The 18,543-nt window shown below is 47.4% G+C and overlaps 1 protein-coding gene across 1 annotated transcript; it reads left to right on the top strand.

The window, feature by feature from the left end:
- Positions 1–342: 342 nt before the first annotated feature.
- LOC138498434 (uncharacterized transmembrane protein DDB_G0289901-like) lies at positions 343–1,254 on the top strand. The gene has a single exon (XM_069622189.1). It carries the CDS (start codon positions 343–345, stop codon positions 1,252–1,254), a length of 912 nt encoding a protein of 303 aa, XP_069478290.1.
- The last annotated feature ends 17,289 nt before the right edge of the window (positions 1,255–18,543 follow it).

Genomic DNA, 18,543 nt, shown 5'->3' with positions numbered 1-18,543 from the left:
AAAATAAGTGCCTTTTGAATTTGGTAAAAGGAACAGCTGTTACTAAAAGAGTTGATTCTCCCAGAAGAAGCACAGGTAGATCACTTCTCTTTAGCATCATAAAAGCATTTTGGCCACCTCTGGTGCTCCCTATGGCACTACCTCGGCTCTGCCTCTGGCGCTACCTCTTGTGCTCCCTATGGCACTACCTCGGCTCTGCCTCTGGTGCTCCCTATGGCACTACCTCGGCTCTGCCTCTGGCGCTACCTCTTGTGCTCCCTATGGCACTACCTCGGCTCTGCCTCTGGTGCTCCCTATGGCACTACCTCGGCTCTGCCTCTGGCGCTACCTCTTGTGCTCCCTATGGCACTACCTCGGCTCTGCCTCTGGTGCTCCCTATGGCACTACCTCGGCTCTGCCTCTGGTGCTGCCTCTGGTGCTGCCTCTGGTGCTACCTGTGGCGCTCCCTCTGGCTCTGCCTCTAGCGTTGCCTCTGGCGCTACCTCTGGGGCTATCTCTGGTGCTGCCTCTGGGGCCTCCTCTGGTGCTCATTCTGGTGCTGCCTGTGGTGCTTCCTCTGGCGCTACTTCTGGCACTACCTCTGGCTCTGCCTCTAGCGCAACCTCTGGCGCTGCCTCTGGTACTACCTGTGGCGCTCCCTCTGGCGCTACTTCTGGATCTGCCTCTGGCTCTGCCTCTGGAACTACCTCTGGGGCCGCCTCTGGCTCTGCCTCTGGCACTGCCTCTAGTGCCTGCTCTGGTGCTACCTCTGACACTGCCCCTGGTGCTGCCTCTGGACCTACCTCTGGTGCTGCCTCTGGGGCCGCCTCTGGCGCTGCCTCTGGCACTACCTTTGGTGCTATCTTTGGTACTCCCTCTGGTGCTCATTCTGGTGCTGCCTCTGGTGCTACCTCTGGTGCTACCTCTGGCGCACCCTCTGGCGCTGCCTCTGGCTCTGACTCTGCTGCTGCCTCTGGTGCTGCCTCTGGCGGTGCCTCTAGTGCTACCTCTGGCGCTGCCTCTGGCACTACCTCTAGCGCTGCCTCTGGCTCTGACTCTGGTGCTGCCTCTGGTGCTACCTCTGGCGGTGCCTCTAGTGCCTGCTCTGGTGCTACCTCTGACACTGCCCCTGGTGCTGCCTCTGACGGTGCCTCTAGTGCTACCTCTGGCGCTGCCTCTGGCACTACCTCTAGCGCTGCCTCTAGTGCCTGCTCTGGTGCTACCTCTGACACTGCCTCTGGTGCTGCCTCGGGCGCTGCCTCTTGCGCTACTTAGAGTGACAGCCCCATTTGTGGGATGGAGCCAGAAGACACAAGCTGGAAAGGGCCAAAGGGAACCTTTGAAGAATGAGTAGCAGCTTTCCAGTGTTCCCCTCCCATTGATTTCACACATGCATGTTCTTAGTATGTCTCCTCTAAGTAATGTAGGCCCATCCAATCTCTGCCCAAGGTAAGTTACCCCTATAAAAGCATTGAGATCAAATACATGGCTATTGAACTGCTTTCTTCCTGGCAACACAGGCTTTTCATTTAAAGAGACATCTTCTTACAGCAAATAAAACACAAATGAAATACAAGCATTGGCAAAGCCAATCGTTTTGGCGTTTACAGCAGTTCTTTGCATTTTAGGCACTAGGGTGCAAGGAGGAGAGTATAGAGCGAGGGAGAAATCGATTGGGAGAGGGTGCCATCGATGATGAGCAAGAGGAAATATGAGTGAAAAAGGTTGAGAGTGAGAAGTGGGTGAGTTGTAGAGAGAGTTTGGTGGGTGGGGCGAGCTAGCATGGGGTTAGGGTGGTTGACTGGTGGTAGGGAGCATGGGGTAGAGAAAGTGGGGATAGAGTCAGTTGGTGGGAGACAAGTGTGGTAGGGTCGGTGTGTGTGGGTAGAGTGGGGGTAGTGTGGGTGGGGTATAGAGAGTGGGAGTAGTGTGGGCAGGTTGAGGTAGAGAGAGTGGGGGAAGGGTGGGTAGGTGTGGGTAGAGAGAGTTGGGGTAGGGTGGGTTTAGAAAAGAGAAAGTGGGGGTGGGGTGAGGGTGGGTAGACAGAGTGCAGGTAAGTTGTGTGGGTGGGGGTACAGTGGATGGGTGTGGGTAGGGTGGGGGTGTAGAGAGTGGGTGGTTGAATGGGTGTAGAAAGAGTGGGGGTATGGTGGGTGGTGCTACAGAGGGTGGCTGGGGGTAGGGAGCGTAAGGATAGGGTGGGGCTAGACAGAGTGCGACAGAGTGTGTGGGTGGGTCCGGGTAGGGTGGGAGTCTTCAGCAGCTGTCTAACAGTCTACATTGCACACCCTAGTTTAACACACAGCACTAATAGCCCTATAGACCTCGGGAGGCGTAATAATTGTTTTATACAACTTATAATCTTTTCTGGATAGACATATTTGGGCTTACTGCACAAAAACACCCAAATGTTTTAACAACCAATTTAATAATTCAACCCTTTCATTTCCCCCAACAAATAAATAATTAATTAGTTCCCCTTCCTCCCTACCTATCCCTTCGTCCCTACCGTCTCCTTACATCTTCTTAAGGCGTCCCGCTTTCTCCCTGGGGCCATGCCCCTCCATCTTGAATACCTGTTCCCCCGGGGTAGCCCGTTTGTGCAAACAGCACCACCCCCATCATTTCCCGAGCTATTCCCCCATTGTGCTTCACTCCCCCCTCATCTAAAGGGACCATGCCCAGGGCAACAGAAAAACCCTCCCCCGAGGTGTTCTTTCTGCCCCACGACTACCAACCTCCTTTTACTTCCAACTCCTTATTATCTCTTGCACCTGCAAAGTCAAATCCACAAGGTAATAATTGTTCCCATAAATTGACAGGTGAACGCCATCCTCCCTGAAAATCTTGAAACCCTCATAAACTATTTCTTTGTGCTCCAAAACCTTCACCACTGCCAATGCACAACATTTCAACATCTCTCTATTTATTCCCTTCATCGCCTGCTCTATTGCTCCCTCAATTCTCGCTCTCCTCCAAACTCTCTGCGGCAATAGCTTAGTCCAGACTACACTTGCTTTGGGCCACATTTCTCGGACCCATACCAAGTTTCCAGAAAAGGAAACTTCAAGCTATCTAGCGACACACCACTACAGCGGAAAATAAATCTACCCTAACCAAATTCGCTAACATATACAAAAAGAAATCATCCTGACCAAAAGAAATACATACAATGAAAGAATCTCCAAAGCCAACCGCTACACTAAGGAGCTTTTCACCATCCTCCGTGAAGTGGAGAACCCTACTCCACCCACAGATAACAGCCCGAAAGATAAACAATGGTGTACCAGCATCCAAAACGCCCTATCCAACAAAATAGCCACACTGCAGGCTAAAATATCTGCCAAAAAAGCTCATTGCACTCCACTGAGACGCACACCACCCCTCCCACCACCACCTTAATACCAAACCCACCTTTCAGATTCAATAACATCTCCATATTGGACACTGAAAAGGTCATACTGTCCTTGAAACCCTCGAATTGCCAGGGTGACAGCTTCCCTTCCCGAATCATTAAGGATGCAGCCAGAGAGCTAGCACCTTTCATTTCCAAGCTAATTAAAGGAATGGTTCAGTCAAAAATTGTTATTGTCCCTACGGGTCGGCCATGTGTTTTTAAGCCTAAATCGCTCGATTTTAGAAACATTTCCTATGGACCTTGCCCGAGTTTTCGTCCATTAAACGTATGCGAAAACAGGCATCAGGGAGCTGCCATTTTGTGATAATCCTATCACTGGCCCCATCGCCCTGGCTGACCTGCTTTTGGGGCACTAAATCATATTCCCTGACCCTGAGCCTGACATTATCAAAACATTCATATTCCCCGCCTCTCTCCGTGACGTTACTGTGCTTCGTAGGCAAACGCGCCCAGTCGTCTTCTATGCGACTTCACACAGAACCCGGAAACCAACACAGATGAACTCACAACACAGCGCGCCACAATTCGGAATATGAAACTGTACTTAAAAATCAAACAGCAATATGGTACATTTGTTAAAGTACATTTATTTGACATTAAATGTTTAGAGAATATTCAGCAATTGGCATATTAAATCGGAATGGAATTTTTTTTCTTTTCTTTCGATCCGCAAATCCACTAAAGTTTATCGTGAGTCACGTGCTGTTCCTTTATGGTACACAGGGTGTTGGTTTTCATTAAAAGAAGCACTTTGGATGCACGGTGAACCGCAAGGCTGTTCCATCAACTAGGCACTAGGCCACCGTAAAGGTTGATATGTTGCTTCGAGCCGCTAGTACTGCGCAAGGGCATATGGGCCCTTGGCGATCGTCCCATAAAATGGTTAACGTTGTGCAGTTGTTTAAAAAATCCGTCAGCCGGGGTCTGGAATAGGTGGCAGTAGCAGTAGGGTAGGATGTACCTGTTTAGAAAACATAAAAATTGAAATTAGTCTCACCAGCTGATCTTTATTACTATTATTCATTTTATTTATTACGGCCGAGCTGAAACTATTTGCTTGCGAGGATAGTGAAATGGAGTCTGTTCGGCTCTAAAAGCAAAGCGAAAACTAACGAAATAAATCGAGGGAAACACACAAACTAATGATTGTTTTTACCGTTGAACCACTGAGAAACGACTGTTTGTCTACATGCGTGTTGAATGGGCACATGCATGCCCATGTGCCCTGTAGAAAGACGATCCCACAAATGTTGTACTTGCTCTTCATTCATTCATTCATTTATTCCGGTATGAAAGCGTCTAAAGAGTTACTTACATTATATTTGCCATTTCCATTGTATCTCTGCGTGATGCAGTCCATAAATCCCACTGTGTTCGTGCCAATGATTTTTCGTATACTGAACTAACATGAAACTCGGTCTAGTTTAAGAATTTTCTGCCTTATATTCTCTTACGTTATTCCACCCCCCAAACCCCTTTCAAATGAAGTCCTTTCGGCATGGTCCCTGTCTCTCAAGGTCAAAAAAACAATAGAACCTTATACTGCCAGTGCGAGTTGTGGGCCTCTTCAGCCCGCGAGCAAAAAAACAAAGCCGCTGACCTTCACTCTGCATGAGCATACATTCTTACTTTGCAACATCCCGTGTAAAGCCATCTGTGAGAACTTGAATTTTCGACTCCATCTATGTACTAAGCCTCAATGTGCAAATGCGAACTGGCTTCTCTCCCATCTGCACCGCCTCGCTTGGCGCGTTCTAAGGCCCCCAATTTTGTCCTCGTTGTCCACGAGCTTTGCAGCCCTAGAGAACCATAACTATGGAGACATTAAGCGCAGAGGCAAAAAGGACATGGGAGAAAGAGGCACGCCCGAAGATCGGACGGAAAGAGAAGAAACGGGAAAACACGAATGGAAGGCTATGGGACAACGGAGCCAGAGTAAACAATACAAATATGGGCCCTGACGAGATAACTATAGCAACCTGGAATGTGCGAGGACTCCATGCTTATGTCAAAAGACTTAGGGTGTACGCCTGGCTAAACAGGATGAAAGTCAAGATAGCAATGCTACAAGAGACCCATCTGACAGCAGATAAACAGGCCAGGGTGAACAAGAAATGGGGAGGACAAGCATACAGCACAACATACTCGGACTATGCAAGGGGAGCATTAATATGGATTGCACCGGGAGTACCGTTCCAGCTAATAAAGCAGGAAAGCGACCAGGAGGGGAGAATGGTGCTGGTGCACGGGATACTTGAAAGCAGGGAAATATGTTTGATCAACACCTACGCCCCAAACCACGACGCCACTGTTTTCTTAAGGAATCTAGCGCCCAAACTGGCTCAGTATAGGGGAGCCACGTTCATCTGGGCCGGAGACTTTAACTGCACCTTGAACCCGCTTCTCGACAGGTCGGATAACAAGCACAGGAAGCCAGCACACCCTGCCAGGGAGCTTCACAAGACCCTCACACAATTGCAGTTGGTGGACATCTGGAGGCAGGTACATGGAGAAGGGAGAGGGTACACACATTATAGCGCACCCCACGGGGTAATTACACAAATAGATTACCTATTCACTGGCAGTGACTCTCTGATAGAATTCACAGGAATCGACATTAAAGCACGTATACTTTCAGATCACGCCCCGATACTGGCAACATGGGAGCACACCTAGAGAAAAGCCCCAATACCAACATGGTGCCTCCGTGCAGAAGCACTTGGAGAGGGCGAACTTGAAGCATATCTGCAGGAGGTGATAGAAGATTATTTTGAACAAAATGAGGGGAGCGTGGAGAGCAATGCCACGCTCTGGGACGTTTTCAAAGTAGTGATAAGGGGGGCGGCAATTGAGAAAACGGCAGGGTTGAAGGGTGCAATCGTGGCTGAGCTGGACGAAATAGAAAGGGAGGTTAAAACAGAGGAACGAAGGGTGGAAAGGGCGGACCGGGAACCCAAGGAACTACTGGAGCTAGGACGAGATGCATAGTACTCTGGGAGAAACTGGGGAAGCTGAATTATGGGAAATACTTACAGAGATTGCACGCAGAAGGGGATAAACCCAGTAGACTACTAGCGTGGTTATCAAACAGGAAAACAAGAGGGACCCCATAGCAGTATTAAATGAAGATGCAGGAACAGAGGTCAGGAATCAGGAAGATATAAATAACCTATTCGCCGGCTTCTATGAGCGGGTTTATGCTCCTAATCCAGAAGTGGAGCCGGAAGACATCCCAGACGCCCTCAGAGAGATTAGGTTACCGAAGCTAACAGCAGACCAGGCCCAACTATTGGACACCCCGATTACCGTAGAGGAAATTGAAAAGGTGATCTCTGAGCTCCCCTCGGGTAAAACCCTGGGCCCGGATGGGCTCCCAGGGGAGTTCTATAAGACATACAAAAGTACCATTGCCCCAAAACTGCTAGAAACATATCAGGAGGCATACGAGGAAGCACAGTTGCCAAATAGCATGTCGGAAATTATAATAGTCCCGATCCTAAAGCCAGGGAAATCCCCAGTAGAATGCACGTCACATAGGCCGATCTCCCTCATCAACCAGGACACCAAAATACTTACAACGGTTCTAGCGAACCGTCTGAAATCGGTTATATCCACGTTGATCCACTCAGACCAAACGGGCTACGTCCCAGGGCGAAACACGTCATGGAACCTCCGAAGATTACACTATGTTATAGAACAGACGAATTAGAGACGAGGGGAATGCGCAGTAGTGTCATTAGACGCCGTTAAGGCCTTTGATTCTGTGAGTTGGAAGTGTTTGCTGAGCGTCCTTGCCCACTTTGGTTTGGGGGAGAGATTTCTCAGATGGATTAGACTGCTGTACAGGGACCCTAGAGCGAGAGTAAAAAGGGGAAGGCATATTTCAAAAGCTTGGAGGATATGCAGAGGAACCAAACAAGGCTGCCCACTGTCACCGATGTTGTACATACTGGCTTTGGAGCCGTGGGCGGTCTTCCTCCGGGCAGAGTAAGGGGACACAGGGATAGACAGACGGGGTGGTCCATCAGATCTCGCTGTACGCGGATGACATCCTTCTTTTTGTCGAAAATCCGCGCGCCAACCTAGCATGCCTACTGGAGGCGGCGGACGCAAACGCCAGACTCTCAGGGATAGCCATCAATAGAGAGAAATTGGTCTTATTCCCCTTGGCTGACTTAAAAGAGGTCCCCCGAGACAGACTCCCAGATATGGGGCTAGCTTGGGCTCAGGGCTCTTCCGATATCTGGGAACAGAGATAAACCACAACACTGCAGAGTCACACAAATATAACACACAGGCAGCCCTAGATAGAATACAAAAGGCCATGGGTTTCTGGGAGACACTCCCATTGGGGATGATAAGGAGAGCGGCCATCCTGAAGATGGTAGTACTCCACGGCTATTATACTATTTCAAGAACATTCCCCATGCCATACCCAGAGCTTTCTTCATGAAGTTGAATACAATGACACAGAGGTTCCTATGGGCAGTGGGAAGGTGTAAAATTGCCATGACAACATTGCAGAGGGACCACGAGGAGGGGGGCATCAGAGTACCGGACTTCGAAAGATACTACCTGGCAGGTCAACTCCAATACGTAGTTAAATGACTGGGAGAAGATGAATCAATAGACAAAATACTCTTCCAACCAGCACTGAGATCCTTTTACCTACGGGAAAGCCCATGGATAGACAAACCTCTGCTCAAGAACCTACCCAACATGCTTAGGTTAGCAACAGAGCTCTGGTCGAGGGTGTGGAGACTCCAGGGGACCAAAGACCCTTGCTCGCTGCAGATTCCACTATCGGGAATAATAGGCAAGGACACAAATACATTTGCAATGTATAGATCCCTCTGGGAAGCCAAAGGAGTAGCGCAAATAGGAGATTTGAGGAGGGAAGAACAATGGGCGGAGTTCCGAGATATGGAGGAAGAATATGACATACACGAAGGCCAATTCCTCCTATAGAATAGAATGATGCTGACAATCAAGAAGAGGTGGCCGGAGTGGCCAGAACAAGAGGACACAGGAGAAGAAGAGGTGGCCGGAGTGGCCAGAGCAAGAGGACACAGGAGAAGAAGAGGTGGCCGGAGTGGCCAGAGCAAGAGGACACAGGAGAAGAAGAGGTGGCCGGAGTGGCCAGAGCAAGAGGACACAGGAGAAGAAGAGGTGGCCGGAGTGGCCAGAGCAAGAGGACACAGGAGAAGAAGAGGTGGCCGGAGTGGCCAGAGCAAGAGGACACAGGAGAAGAAGAGGTGGCCGGAGTGGCCAGAACAAGAGGACACAGGAGAAGAAGAGGTGGCCGGAGTGGCCAGAACAAGAGGACACAGGAGAAGAAGAGGTGGCCGGAGTGGACAGAACAAGAGGACACAGGAGAAGAAGAGGTGGCCGGAGTGGCCAGAACAAGAGGACACAGGAGAAGAAGAGGTGGCCGGAGTGGCCAGAACAAGAGGACACAGGAGAAGAAGAGGTGGCCGGAGTGGCCAGAGCAAGAGGACACAGGAGAAGAAGAGGTGGCCGGAGTGGCCAGAGCAAGAGGACACAGGAGAAGAAGAGGTGGCCGGAGTGGCCAGAACAAGAGGACACAGGAGAAGAAGAGGTGGCCGGAGTGGCCAGAGCAAGAGGACACAGGAGAAGAAGAGGTGGCCGGAGTGGCCAGAGCAAGAGGACAGAGGAGAAGAAGAGGTGGCCGGAGTGGCCAGAGCAAGAGGACACAGGAGAAGAAGAGGTGGCCGGAGTGGCCAGAGCAAGAGGACACAGGAGAAGAAGAGGTGGCCGGAGTGGCCAGAGCAAGAGGACACAGGAGAAGAAGAGGTGGCCGGAGTGGCCGGAGTGGCCAGAGCAAGAGGACACAGGAGAAGAAGAGGTGGCCGGAGTGGCCAGAACAAGAGGACACAGGAGAAGAAGAGGTGGCCGGAGTGGCCAGAACAAGAGGACACAGGAGAAGAAGAGGTGGCCGGAGTGGCCAGAGCAAGAGGACACAGGAGAAGAAGAGGTGGCCGGAGTGGCCAGAACAAGAGGACACAGGAGAAGAAGAGGTGGCCGGAGTGGCCAGAACAAGAGGACACAGGAGAAGAAGAGGTGGCCGGAGTGGCCAGAGCAAGAGGACACAGGAGAAGAAGAGGTGGCCGGAGTGGCCAGAACAAGAGGACACAGGAGAAGAAGAGGTGGCCGGAGTGGCCAGAGCAAGAGGACACAGGAGAAGAAGAGGTGGCCGGAGTGGCCAGAACAAGAGGACACAGGAGAAGAAGAGGTGGCCGGAGTGGCCAGAACAAGAGGACACAGGAGAAGAAGAGGTGGCCGGAGTGGCCAGAACAAGAGGACACAGGAGGAGAAGAGGTGGCCGGAGTGGCCAGAACAAGAGGACACAGGAGGAGAACTAGATACATGGTACGATATATCGGAAGGGGGACACAACCTCCAGGCTATACAAACAGTTGCTAAAATCCAAGAATTCACAAGTCCTACAAACAAGAGGGAGATGGGAGGACGAACTAGGAAGACCCCTCAGTGATCATGAATGGACTAGGGCGCTAAGATACCCCAAAAAAGTATCAAGGAACGCAAGGTTCAAGCAAGCACAATTATATACTACACATAGGGCGTACCTCACACCCAAGAGAATGAATAGGATGAAGCTGGGAGATCCCCGCACATGCCCATGCTGCCCGGAAGAGGAAGCGGACATGATACACATGTTCTGGACCTGCCCAGTGATACAGGTTTTTTGGGATGGAATCAGAAGCAAATGGCGGGAAGTGGACTCCAAATACAAACAGGAAATCCTGATATGTACCTGCTGGGCCTCTTCCCAAGAGAAGGCAAGAATAGGTCGCACCTCGCAAAAATGAAAGACTTGATATGCATACTAGCCAAACGGCGGATAGAAATGGCTTAGAAATCGAGAGAGGGCCCGAGGATAGACTCATGGTGGGCAGATTTTCAGAAATGGGCGATGACTGAAACGGCGGTGTGGATGAGGGCGGTACAGAAAGGTGAAGGGGAAACAGGACAAAAAATAATGGCATGGAACTCACTGATGCAGAGCTTATTCAAAAACAGGGAGGAGAGCGGAGAGGAAGAGCCGGGAGGGTAGGAGGAGCGGTAAAGGGAAAAACACAGGTCAGACCTCCAAGCATGGGTGGCCATGAACTAAGACACTTTCAAAACCACTGCAGGGAAAGAGACAGCTTAAAGCAAAGAGATTCCTTGCTTACTCGAAGACGGAACAGGCGGAGGAATACCCGCGCTTGGGGCCGACAGCTAGCTTTGTTTTTTGTTTATGTTTGTTTATGATGTGTTAGTTTGTTTGTTTGTAATGCTATCTAAAAACCCAATAAAGAATTTTAAAAAAAAAAACTATGGAGACATTGACTTTTTGGGGGGAATGTCAGGGAAAGTATAAAGTACCAGAGGAGTTGAGTTGAAAGTGAGATTTATTGTTTGTTTGTTTTATTAGTTGCAATACGCAAGCCTCCCCTCGGTTAACAGTGCGCAACATTTACATGAGATTGCAAAACTTAGTTACAGCAACAAAAATATATACATACACATATTCACAAGGTCAGCGATATGAGGTGAATAGAGAGAGAAGTCAAAGATGACACCCATGTTGTTCGGCACCCAGGATGGTGAATGGAGGGTTTAGGGTTAGCATACTTTGTATTTACACTGTACAATAACATTATTTTCAAAAAGACAATCAGATCACAATCTTCTCAACGAGCTCTGCTTTGGGTGGACATGGCACAGTGGCAATGTTCGGTGGCAATGCATCAGTGCTGTTCACGGAAACGCTCAAAATTCCATATCTGTGCTCTCGAGTACAGTAACAATAAGGCCTTTAACAAAGTCGAACTCCATTTCCTCATATACTGGTTTCACCACCCATTTCTTACTTCTTTTTGCAAAGGCCATAGTGTAGCGAGGCATCCCTACATTTCCCGTAGTCCTAGACTGTTCACGGCACACATTCTCGTTATGGGCCAAGACCGCTAGTAGAGTCCTATGTTTCATGCCCTGTATGCCGAAATGCAATCGCTTTGGCCTGTACTTTAGGCTCATATTGTGGAACACCTCCAAACCTCCTGTGTGACAGAATTCTGTCAGTCCCCTCAAATCTCTTGATAGAGTTTTATCGAAAACAATATTCTCAATGGCTTTGTGTGTAGGTGAAGATGGATTCAACCACTTCTTCTTCCGTGCCTCCACTGGGGATAAAGGGCCATGTTCACATTGGTGGAAATGTTGGTTTTCTGTCCAGCGGTGAATGTTGATACAGTGGTGCATCAGTGATCGCCATTTTTCAAGTAGGATTTCCACTGACCCTTCACAAGTTTTGGAGCTCCACCAGAGATGATTGCTGATAGACTGGGACCACTGTGAAATACTTTCCAAACCTTTTTTTCCCTGCAGCTGAGATTTTCTTATTGATTGATTTAGCAAGATGCCATACGTCAAATTGATGTTTAATATGTGGGAACTGCTCTCTCATTGTCTTGGCAATTGAAACGTGTCTGTCCGTGGCTATGAGGTCGATGTGCATTCCCCTCGATTGTAGATATTCCAATGATTTTATAAATCCTAGTTTCTCCATGGCAACTGAGGATTTACATTGGGACCCCTGCACGACCACCGAACTCACAATTTTCTTACTATCCATGTCATGAAAGTGGTAGGTGCAGTACTTGGCAGAAAATCCAGGGCTGTCGCACTGTCCATCGCCGGCTAGCCTGAAACGTTTGCCTTCGAATGTACTTGCTAGAGACAATTGTTCCAATTTTCCAAGCATCACTAATGGCCGGAAACAGATAATCATGTTGGAATTTGTAGTACTGCGTTTTAGAAATGAAATGGAGTCCCACAAACTGAAAGAAAGACTCTAACTTTCCAAAACTGGACCCACTAAAAAGTGAGGCAGCTGCACACAGTAGATTGCCTGCTGGCAGTTTCCCCAGCATCGGTTGTGCAGACCATGAGAACGTATGATGTAATCTACAGGCGGCATGTATTGTGACGTTATTGCCTTGTTTTTGATGAGTCACATGAATCAATGGCTTCCCACATACTTCCCCTCTGACGGAATGCCCACATTTCAGCATACTTATAATATCCATCAAACAACTGTTGAATACTATGTATTTGCCCTTTTTCATTAGACTGACATCAGGCGTCAAAGTTGTTTCGGACTGTATCGTTGAGGACATTTCACCACAATTGAAAGAAATATCGCTGATATCAAGTTCTGATACGTCGTTGGGTGCTGTTGCTGGTTCATTCTCTGTCATTTCAACATCTGTTACTTCAACATTGATGGGAGAACACAACAATGTCGACAGCTTTTTGGGTGCCATTTTTTTGGCGGGTGTAGATTGTGTGAATTGATCTGCGACTACTTCAGAGCTATCTTCAATACATTCAGTATCATCTTCTTGTGGTGGTGAGTTCGCACTGTAGCAATGGTCCAATAAAACTTTACTGGATTCTCCGGACACATTCAATTCATGTTCTGGCCATTGGACATAAGCATCTTCTCAACACGCCGCGTCTGAATTAATAGTTCCTCCATAGTGTAAATGGTCTGGCAAGCAACATCTCTCATTTGCTTCACTGTCTGTGTATGTATAGTTCGTACACACACAGGTAACTAGAGGACAGATTGGAAAAGGGATGTTCAGTTTAAACACAAGATAAAGTATAGTACAATTGACAGGAAAAAAACATACTATAGTCCCCAGCACAAAACAATTTCTAAAATTATGAACCGTTTGTAACTAACCTTATTTTTGTTTCTTATCTTTGCCACTTTCTTGACTCAAACTTCAACATCTGCACGCTGTTGGTCCGATTCGTTTCCGCATGTCTTCCCTTCCTCTTGCGCTGCAACAACTATATTTTCTGGATCCGCATAGACAGCAGGGAATGACGCTCCATCGACTCCCTGAAACATAGTACTTTCATTACTATGTATCGCAATATTGAAAACATAAAACACACGTGAGGAGGAACACACAGGTACATCTCAATAGCTAAACACAAATTAAACATTGTGTAGAACAATCAAACGACAAGTATTCGAGCTCTGATGATCTAGTTCGATGGAACTCTCAGTATCCAAACCTCTGCATCGCATGGACTGCCATGAATGGTTGTATTGGAGAGGAGGCACCAGCAACTCCCTGAAACACAGCACTTGCATTAGTATGGTTTTCAATATTGGAAACATAACACACACTTGGGGTCGACGGCACAGGTACATATAAAGAGATAGCCACAAATGATGCATTGTTTAAAAGAATCAAGGAATATCTAAATATGATCAGATTTCATCGACTTATTTCTCCGATTTATTTACATCTGCATCATCTAAATGGGATGTTGTGATTGTAGTGGAAGCTTCGTTGTCTCCCTGAAACACAGTACTTGCGGTAATAGGGAAGAAAGTATAGCAAATGGAATCACGTTATAAGATCACGCTCGATGGAGCGGACATTATCCATACCTCGTGCTGCCGAAGAATATCTAGGGATGCTGTAAATGTAGTGCGCACTTCCGAAAGCTGTTGCGCCGATTCGTGTACGCATGGACCCGCTTCCACTTCCCCTGGAATTACTTGAATGTCAGGCTCTGCATCAAGTGCAGGTGTTGACGCTCCATCAACTGCCTGAAACATAGTATTTGCATTAGTAAGGATTACAATATTGAAAACATAACACACACAGGTACATATCAATGGCTAACCATGAATGAAACATTGTGTAGAACAATCAAACTACAAGTATTCGATGGAGCTGTCAGTATCCATACCTCGTGCTGCTGAAGAACATCTAGGGATGTTGTCAATGGGGTGGACGCTTCAGAATCTCCCTGAAAGACAGTACTTGCATTAGTATGGATAACACTAATTATAACTGAAAACAAACACCAGGGGACGATAACTAAGGTGTATATCAATTGGAAAGCACTAACCAAACATTCGGTAAAATAATTACACGATACATAAAAACTATTACTTGACATGCATAAAACAAGTCTGTAGCGGAATAGCCAAGTAAGATTACCTGATACACGCTAGAAGTGGTTGATAACTGCGAGCACGTCACGGATGTAGAATGTTCTTGCTTCAGATTCAAGGGATAGTCAAGCAGTTGTAAAGGTAAATTATTGTTTGATAATGAAATGGCAATTTTAAAAATTGCCATGTATGGAGACAGAATACTTGAGAGTAATGCTATTGAAAATGCGCAATATATTGTTATTGTTATTTTGCATTTATATAGCGCCTTATATACCATTGGTATGGTCTGAAGGCGCTGGTAGGTTGAACGCCCTTGGGAACCGAGGTTCGGGTCAGTGGAGAGATTAGAGAGGGTCAAGGGTGCGTGTGCGCACCAGGTATGTGTGCAGCTGGTGCAGAATTTCTGTGGTAGCTGCTTCCTAGCGATAGGTGTGGTGGTTGAGGAATCAGGAGTATGTGTTCGGTCTGGCAGGATTATCCAGTCCGAGTGCGGTAGCGTTAGGCCTGACGAGAACGCTTAGCTGGGGGTGAGAAACCAGCAGTGTTTACTTAGAGTGATGGGGAGTGAGCGGCGGATGTTGATATGAGAACAGATATACCGAATGGTGTCATAGTATCTCTGTGTTCTACTTGAGTGGTGGTGTAAGGAGAGAGTAAGCGTGGGGTGTGAAATGAAGTATGCTCTTACAACGGTTCCTTGCGTTCCACATCAAAGTCTGCACATTACGCAGACCGGTCCGGTCCGTGCGATGTGTTTTGTTTCTCATCTGCTCTTATGCACTATTCATCGGGTCGGCGAATTCTTCCGTATAGCGTACTCCTCCATCTAGCATGGAGGGGTACGCTAATCATGCGCTCTGGTCCATTCATTCATTTGTTTCGTGCGTTCACCCGCTCCCCAGGCTCATCTGTTACGCACTCAATCGCATCAGATGCTCATCCGCCACTTGTTCCCTGTGCCCATATATAGATTTTGTTTCTGGGTTATGAAATTGAAAAAGAATATATTGATAAATGTCATTATTCAAAAAGCTATACACTCATATCAATGTCGAAAGTATTACAAGGGACACAACACCTAAAATATCAATTAATCCATTCGGCTACCTACACACTACCGCAAGGCCTATAGCTAAATCCGGACACTTGACTCACCAGTGGTGGAATGTGGACGAATAGAGTGGGAATAGCGTTTCCAAGCAATTTTCGTGTCGTTCGCCGGAGGGGTACGCTAATCATGCGCTCTGGTCCATTCATTCATTTGTTTCGTGCGTTCACCCGCTCCCCAGGCTCATCTGTTACGCACTCAATCGCATCAGATGCTCATCCGCCACTTGTTCCCTGTGCCCATATATAGATTTTGTTTCTGGGTTATGAAATTGAAAAAGAATATATTGATAAATGTCATTATTCAAAAAGCTATACACTCATATCAATGTCGAAAGTATTACAAGGGACACAACACCTAAAATATCAATTAATCCATTCGGCTACCTACACACTACCGCAAGGCCTAAAGCTAAATCCGGACATTTGACTCACCAGTGGTGGAATGTGGACGAATAGAGTGGGAATAGCGTTTCCAAGCAATTTTCGTGTCGTTCGCCGTTTATTCTTCTTTGTTACCCATGATGTGGCGTACATGTTCGAGGAAAAGTGCCAGCTGCAGATGCGGTATTGATCACCCCTCTTGTCCTCTAAGACTTGTTGGACTCTACTTTCCAGCTCAACCAGTGGATATCCGCAATGTCTGGCCCATTCTCTTATTCGATCAAGAGTTTTCAGGAATACATGCATTGTAGTGCCTTCAGATTTAGCATGGGTCTTCGAAGGGCAACCGCTAATCGAACAGGCAGGCATTGTTGAAAATTCTGAAAAGTAAATATCGACATTATTATACAATCTTGATGAATAAAAATGTGATAAAAAAGTAAATGAACCATACAATGTTCAATGCAAGGTTTGTTTTGGTCGCCGGAACTATACCAGTTCATCATGTGCGGCTTAGTATTTGCATAACTTGCAGAAATGTATAAATTATGTGACTAAACTCTGAACATGTGACTCGTCCCTTGGATGTACTGTCTTGCACGAGAAGGAAACATGCTAACATTATAGACAGGACCCACGAAGGATGCAATTCGATGACAATTGACACAGATGAAAATAAATAGATCTATTGATAGCATAACAATTGAAACTCAAGTCAATAGCAATGAGACCAATGACCATAGCTCTATTAGGTACTGTAATCGCAAATAGATAGAAATGTAAAAATGACCGAAATATGACTAGGATACATGGCCTTACCTTGACCAACAAACAGTTAGATTCAGCAAGCCGAGCAGTATGTTGCAGGAGAACAGGTAGATGGCCACAGGTAGCACACTGACGAGTTTGCTCGAAGCGGTCACAGAAGTTCACGGATAGCAGGACGAAGAGCAGATTAGCATAGATCTCAGTGGTTCTCAGGTAGCACGTTCAGGAGTTGACTTGCAAAGCACAAAGATGTTCTCATGAGACATATCAAGTGGTTTATAAAGTATTAGAAGCAGGGGTGTGTTTGTGAATGAATGACGTATGTATGTTGTGGTATTATGTGGTTTACCGGGGCGCGATCTGCTTCAAGGGGAGCTTGCCTGGAGACACGAGGTCTGAGGAGGCCATGTGAGCGATTCGCCCTGGGCGTGGGATACCTTTTGAAGTGTACATGGTGATTGGCACCTTGGCCGTTATCTCCCCTGACAGCACACCATGGCAGCGCTCAACCCTGGGTGCGAACTGCCTTTGATGGGGGGGGTGGATGGGCCGGTGGGCGTGCAGACAAGGCACAGGAAGACTGCTGAATGGAGACACACTTGATTCATTTAAAAAATCGAAACAACCGTTGTTAAAATATATGTGGTGTTTTATTTTGTATCTTATTTTGATGCCACAAAAATACAAAACTTTACACATTGTACAGGTCAGCTTGCAGCACAGCGAGGGAAAATCCCCTGTACTGACTGCTGTCACTGGGGAAAGTTTGTCTTATGGCACGAACGGCACAGGCGGGTATTACTCTTCGAACGCGGTGTCCAAGCCTCCCGTGAAGCCACCATGTAAAGGAATGATAGGCCACCAGCCGGTACCACCTGTGAAAAGAAATGAAACAAACTGTTTTTAAATGACCAAGATAAGTTTAATAAACGTTTGTTGTCAATGACAATTCTTGTAACTAATGGCATTGTGCTTGGACAAATGCTATCTAGACACTGCACACTATTGAACGACTTCCATGCGTTACAATGATATGTAGATGTAATTTTGGATATAGGAGACGTCCATGAAATAGGAGTTGCATGACAAGCAGAGTATACTTACTCGTTACTCAGATTACGAGGACGAACAGTTGCGCGAAGTTCGTGCATAAGCACCATCATTATCCTCAACACGGACCGTGTGAGGCAGGCTGCCCTGAAGTCTGGCAGCTCGGTGATGCATTGCAGTCGTGGCTCACCTTCCGAAATGTAGGCCACGCATCCCGAGTTTTCACAGCAGCAGCAGTTCTCATCCTCGGTTGGCATTAGCTCGCACCGATTGCATTTGCACCCGGTGGAAACACCGTCCATGCGACTAAGTCCACTGTCTTCATCGTTGATTCGTCCGGCCAACTGCCGTCCGAAGCCCCATCGTTTTCGCATGTTTCCCTTTCCAGTAGTTCCTCCTCGGTATACTCGGGCTCGTACATGTAGGGCATTATTGTAGCCATTGTGTGGTAAACAAACTAAAATAATGTATAGCGATCGTACAGGTGTTCACATGGGCTACAAGCGGCGAAGGTAGCTGACTAGAGCACAGAAACGAGTCACAGAATACTCAAAGTAACACAGAGAGAGGAATGGAATCGAAAATCTGCTGATGTGTGTTGTGAAATGGTCTGTTTATACTTATTGAGTAAAGAGGCGTCCTGCCATTTCCATGGCGACACATCATTAGCTGAAGCGCAGCGATTGTTGACACGAGACATGCTTTGGCGTTGTGAAATGGGCGGTACGCGTCTGCTGATGACAGGCTCAGAGGCGGCGGATATGATTTAGTGCCGCAAAAGCAGGTCAGCCAGGGCGATGGGGGAAATGATAGGATTATC

This window comes from Ambystoma mexicanum, chromosome 5q (genome assembly GCF_040938575.1).
Source record: "Ambystoma mexicanum isolate Mex_15411 chromosome 5q, UKY_AmexF1_1, whole genome shotgun sequence".
NCBI classification, from domain to species: Eukaryota; Metazoa; Chordata; class Amphibia; order Caudata; family Ambystomatidae; genus Ambystoma; species Ambystoma mexicanum.
Note: the sequence above shows the minus strand (reverse complement) of the source record. Positions and strands in the feature narration are given on the sequence as shown.

Coding starts and splice junctions, on each gene's coding strand:
- LOC138498434 (XM_069622189.1), top strand. CDS start 343: ATGGCACTACCTCGGCTCTGCCTCTGGTGCTCCCTATGGCACTACCTC.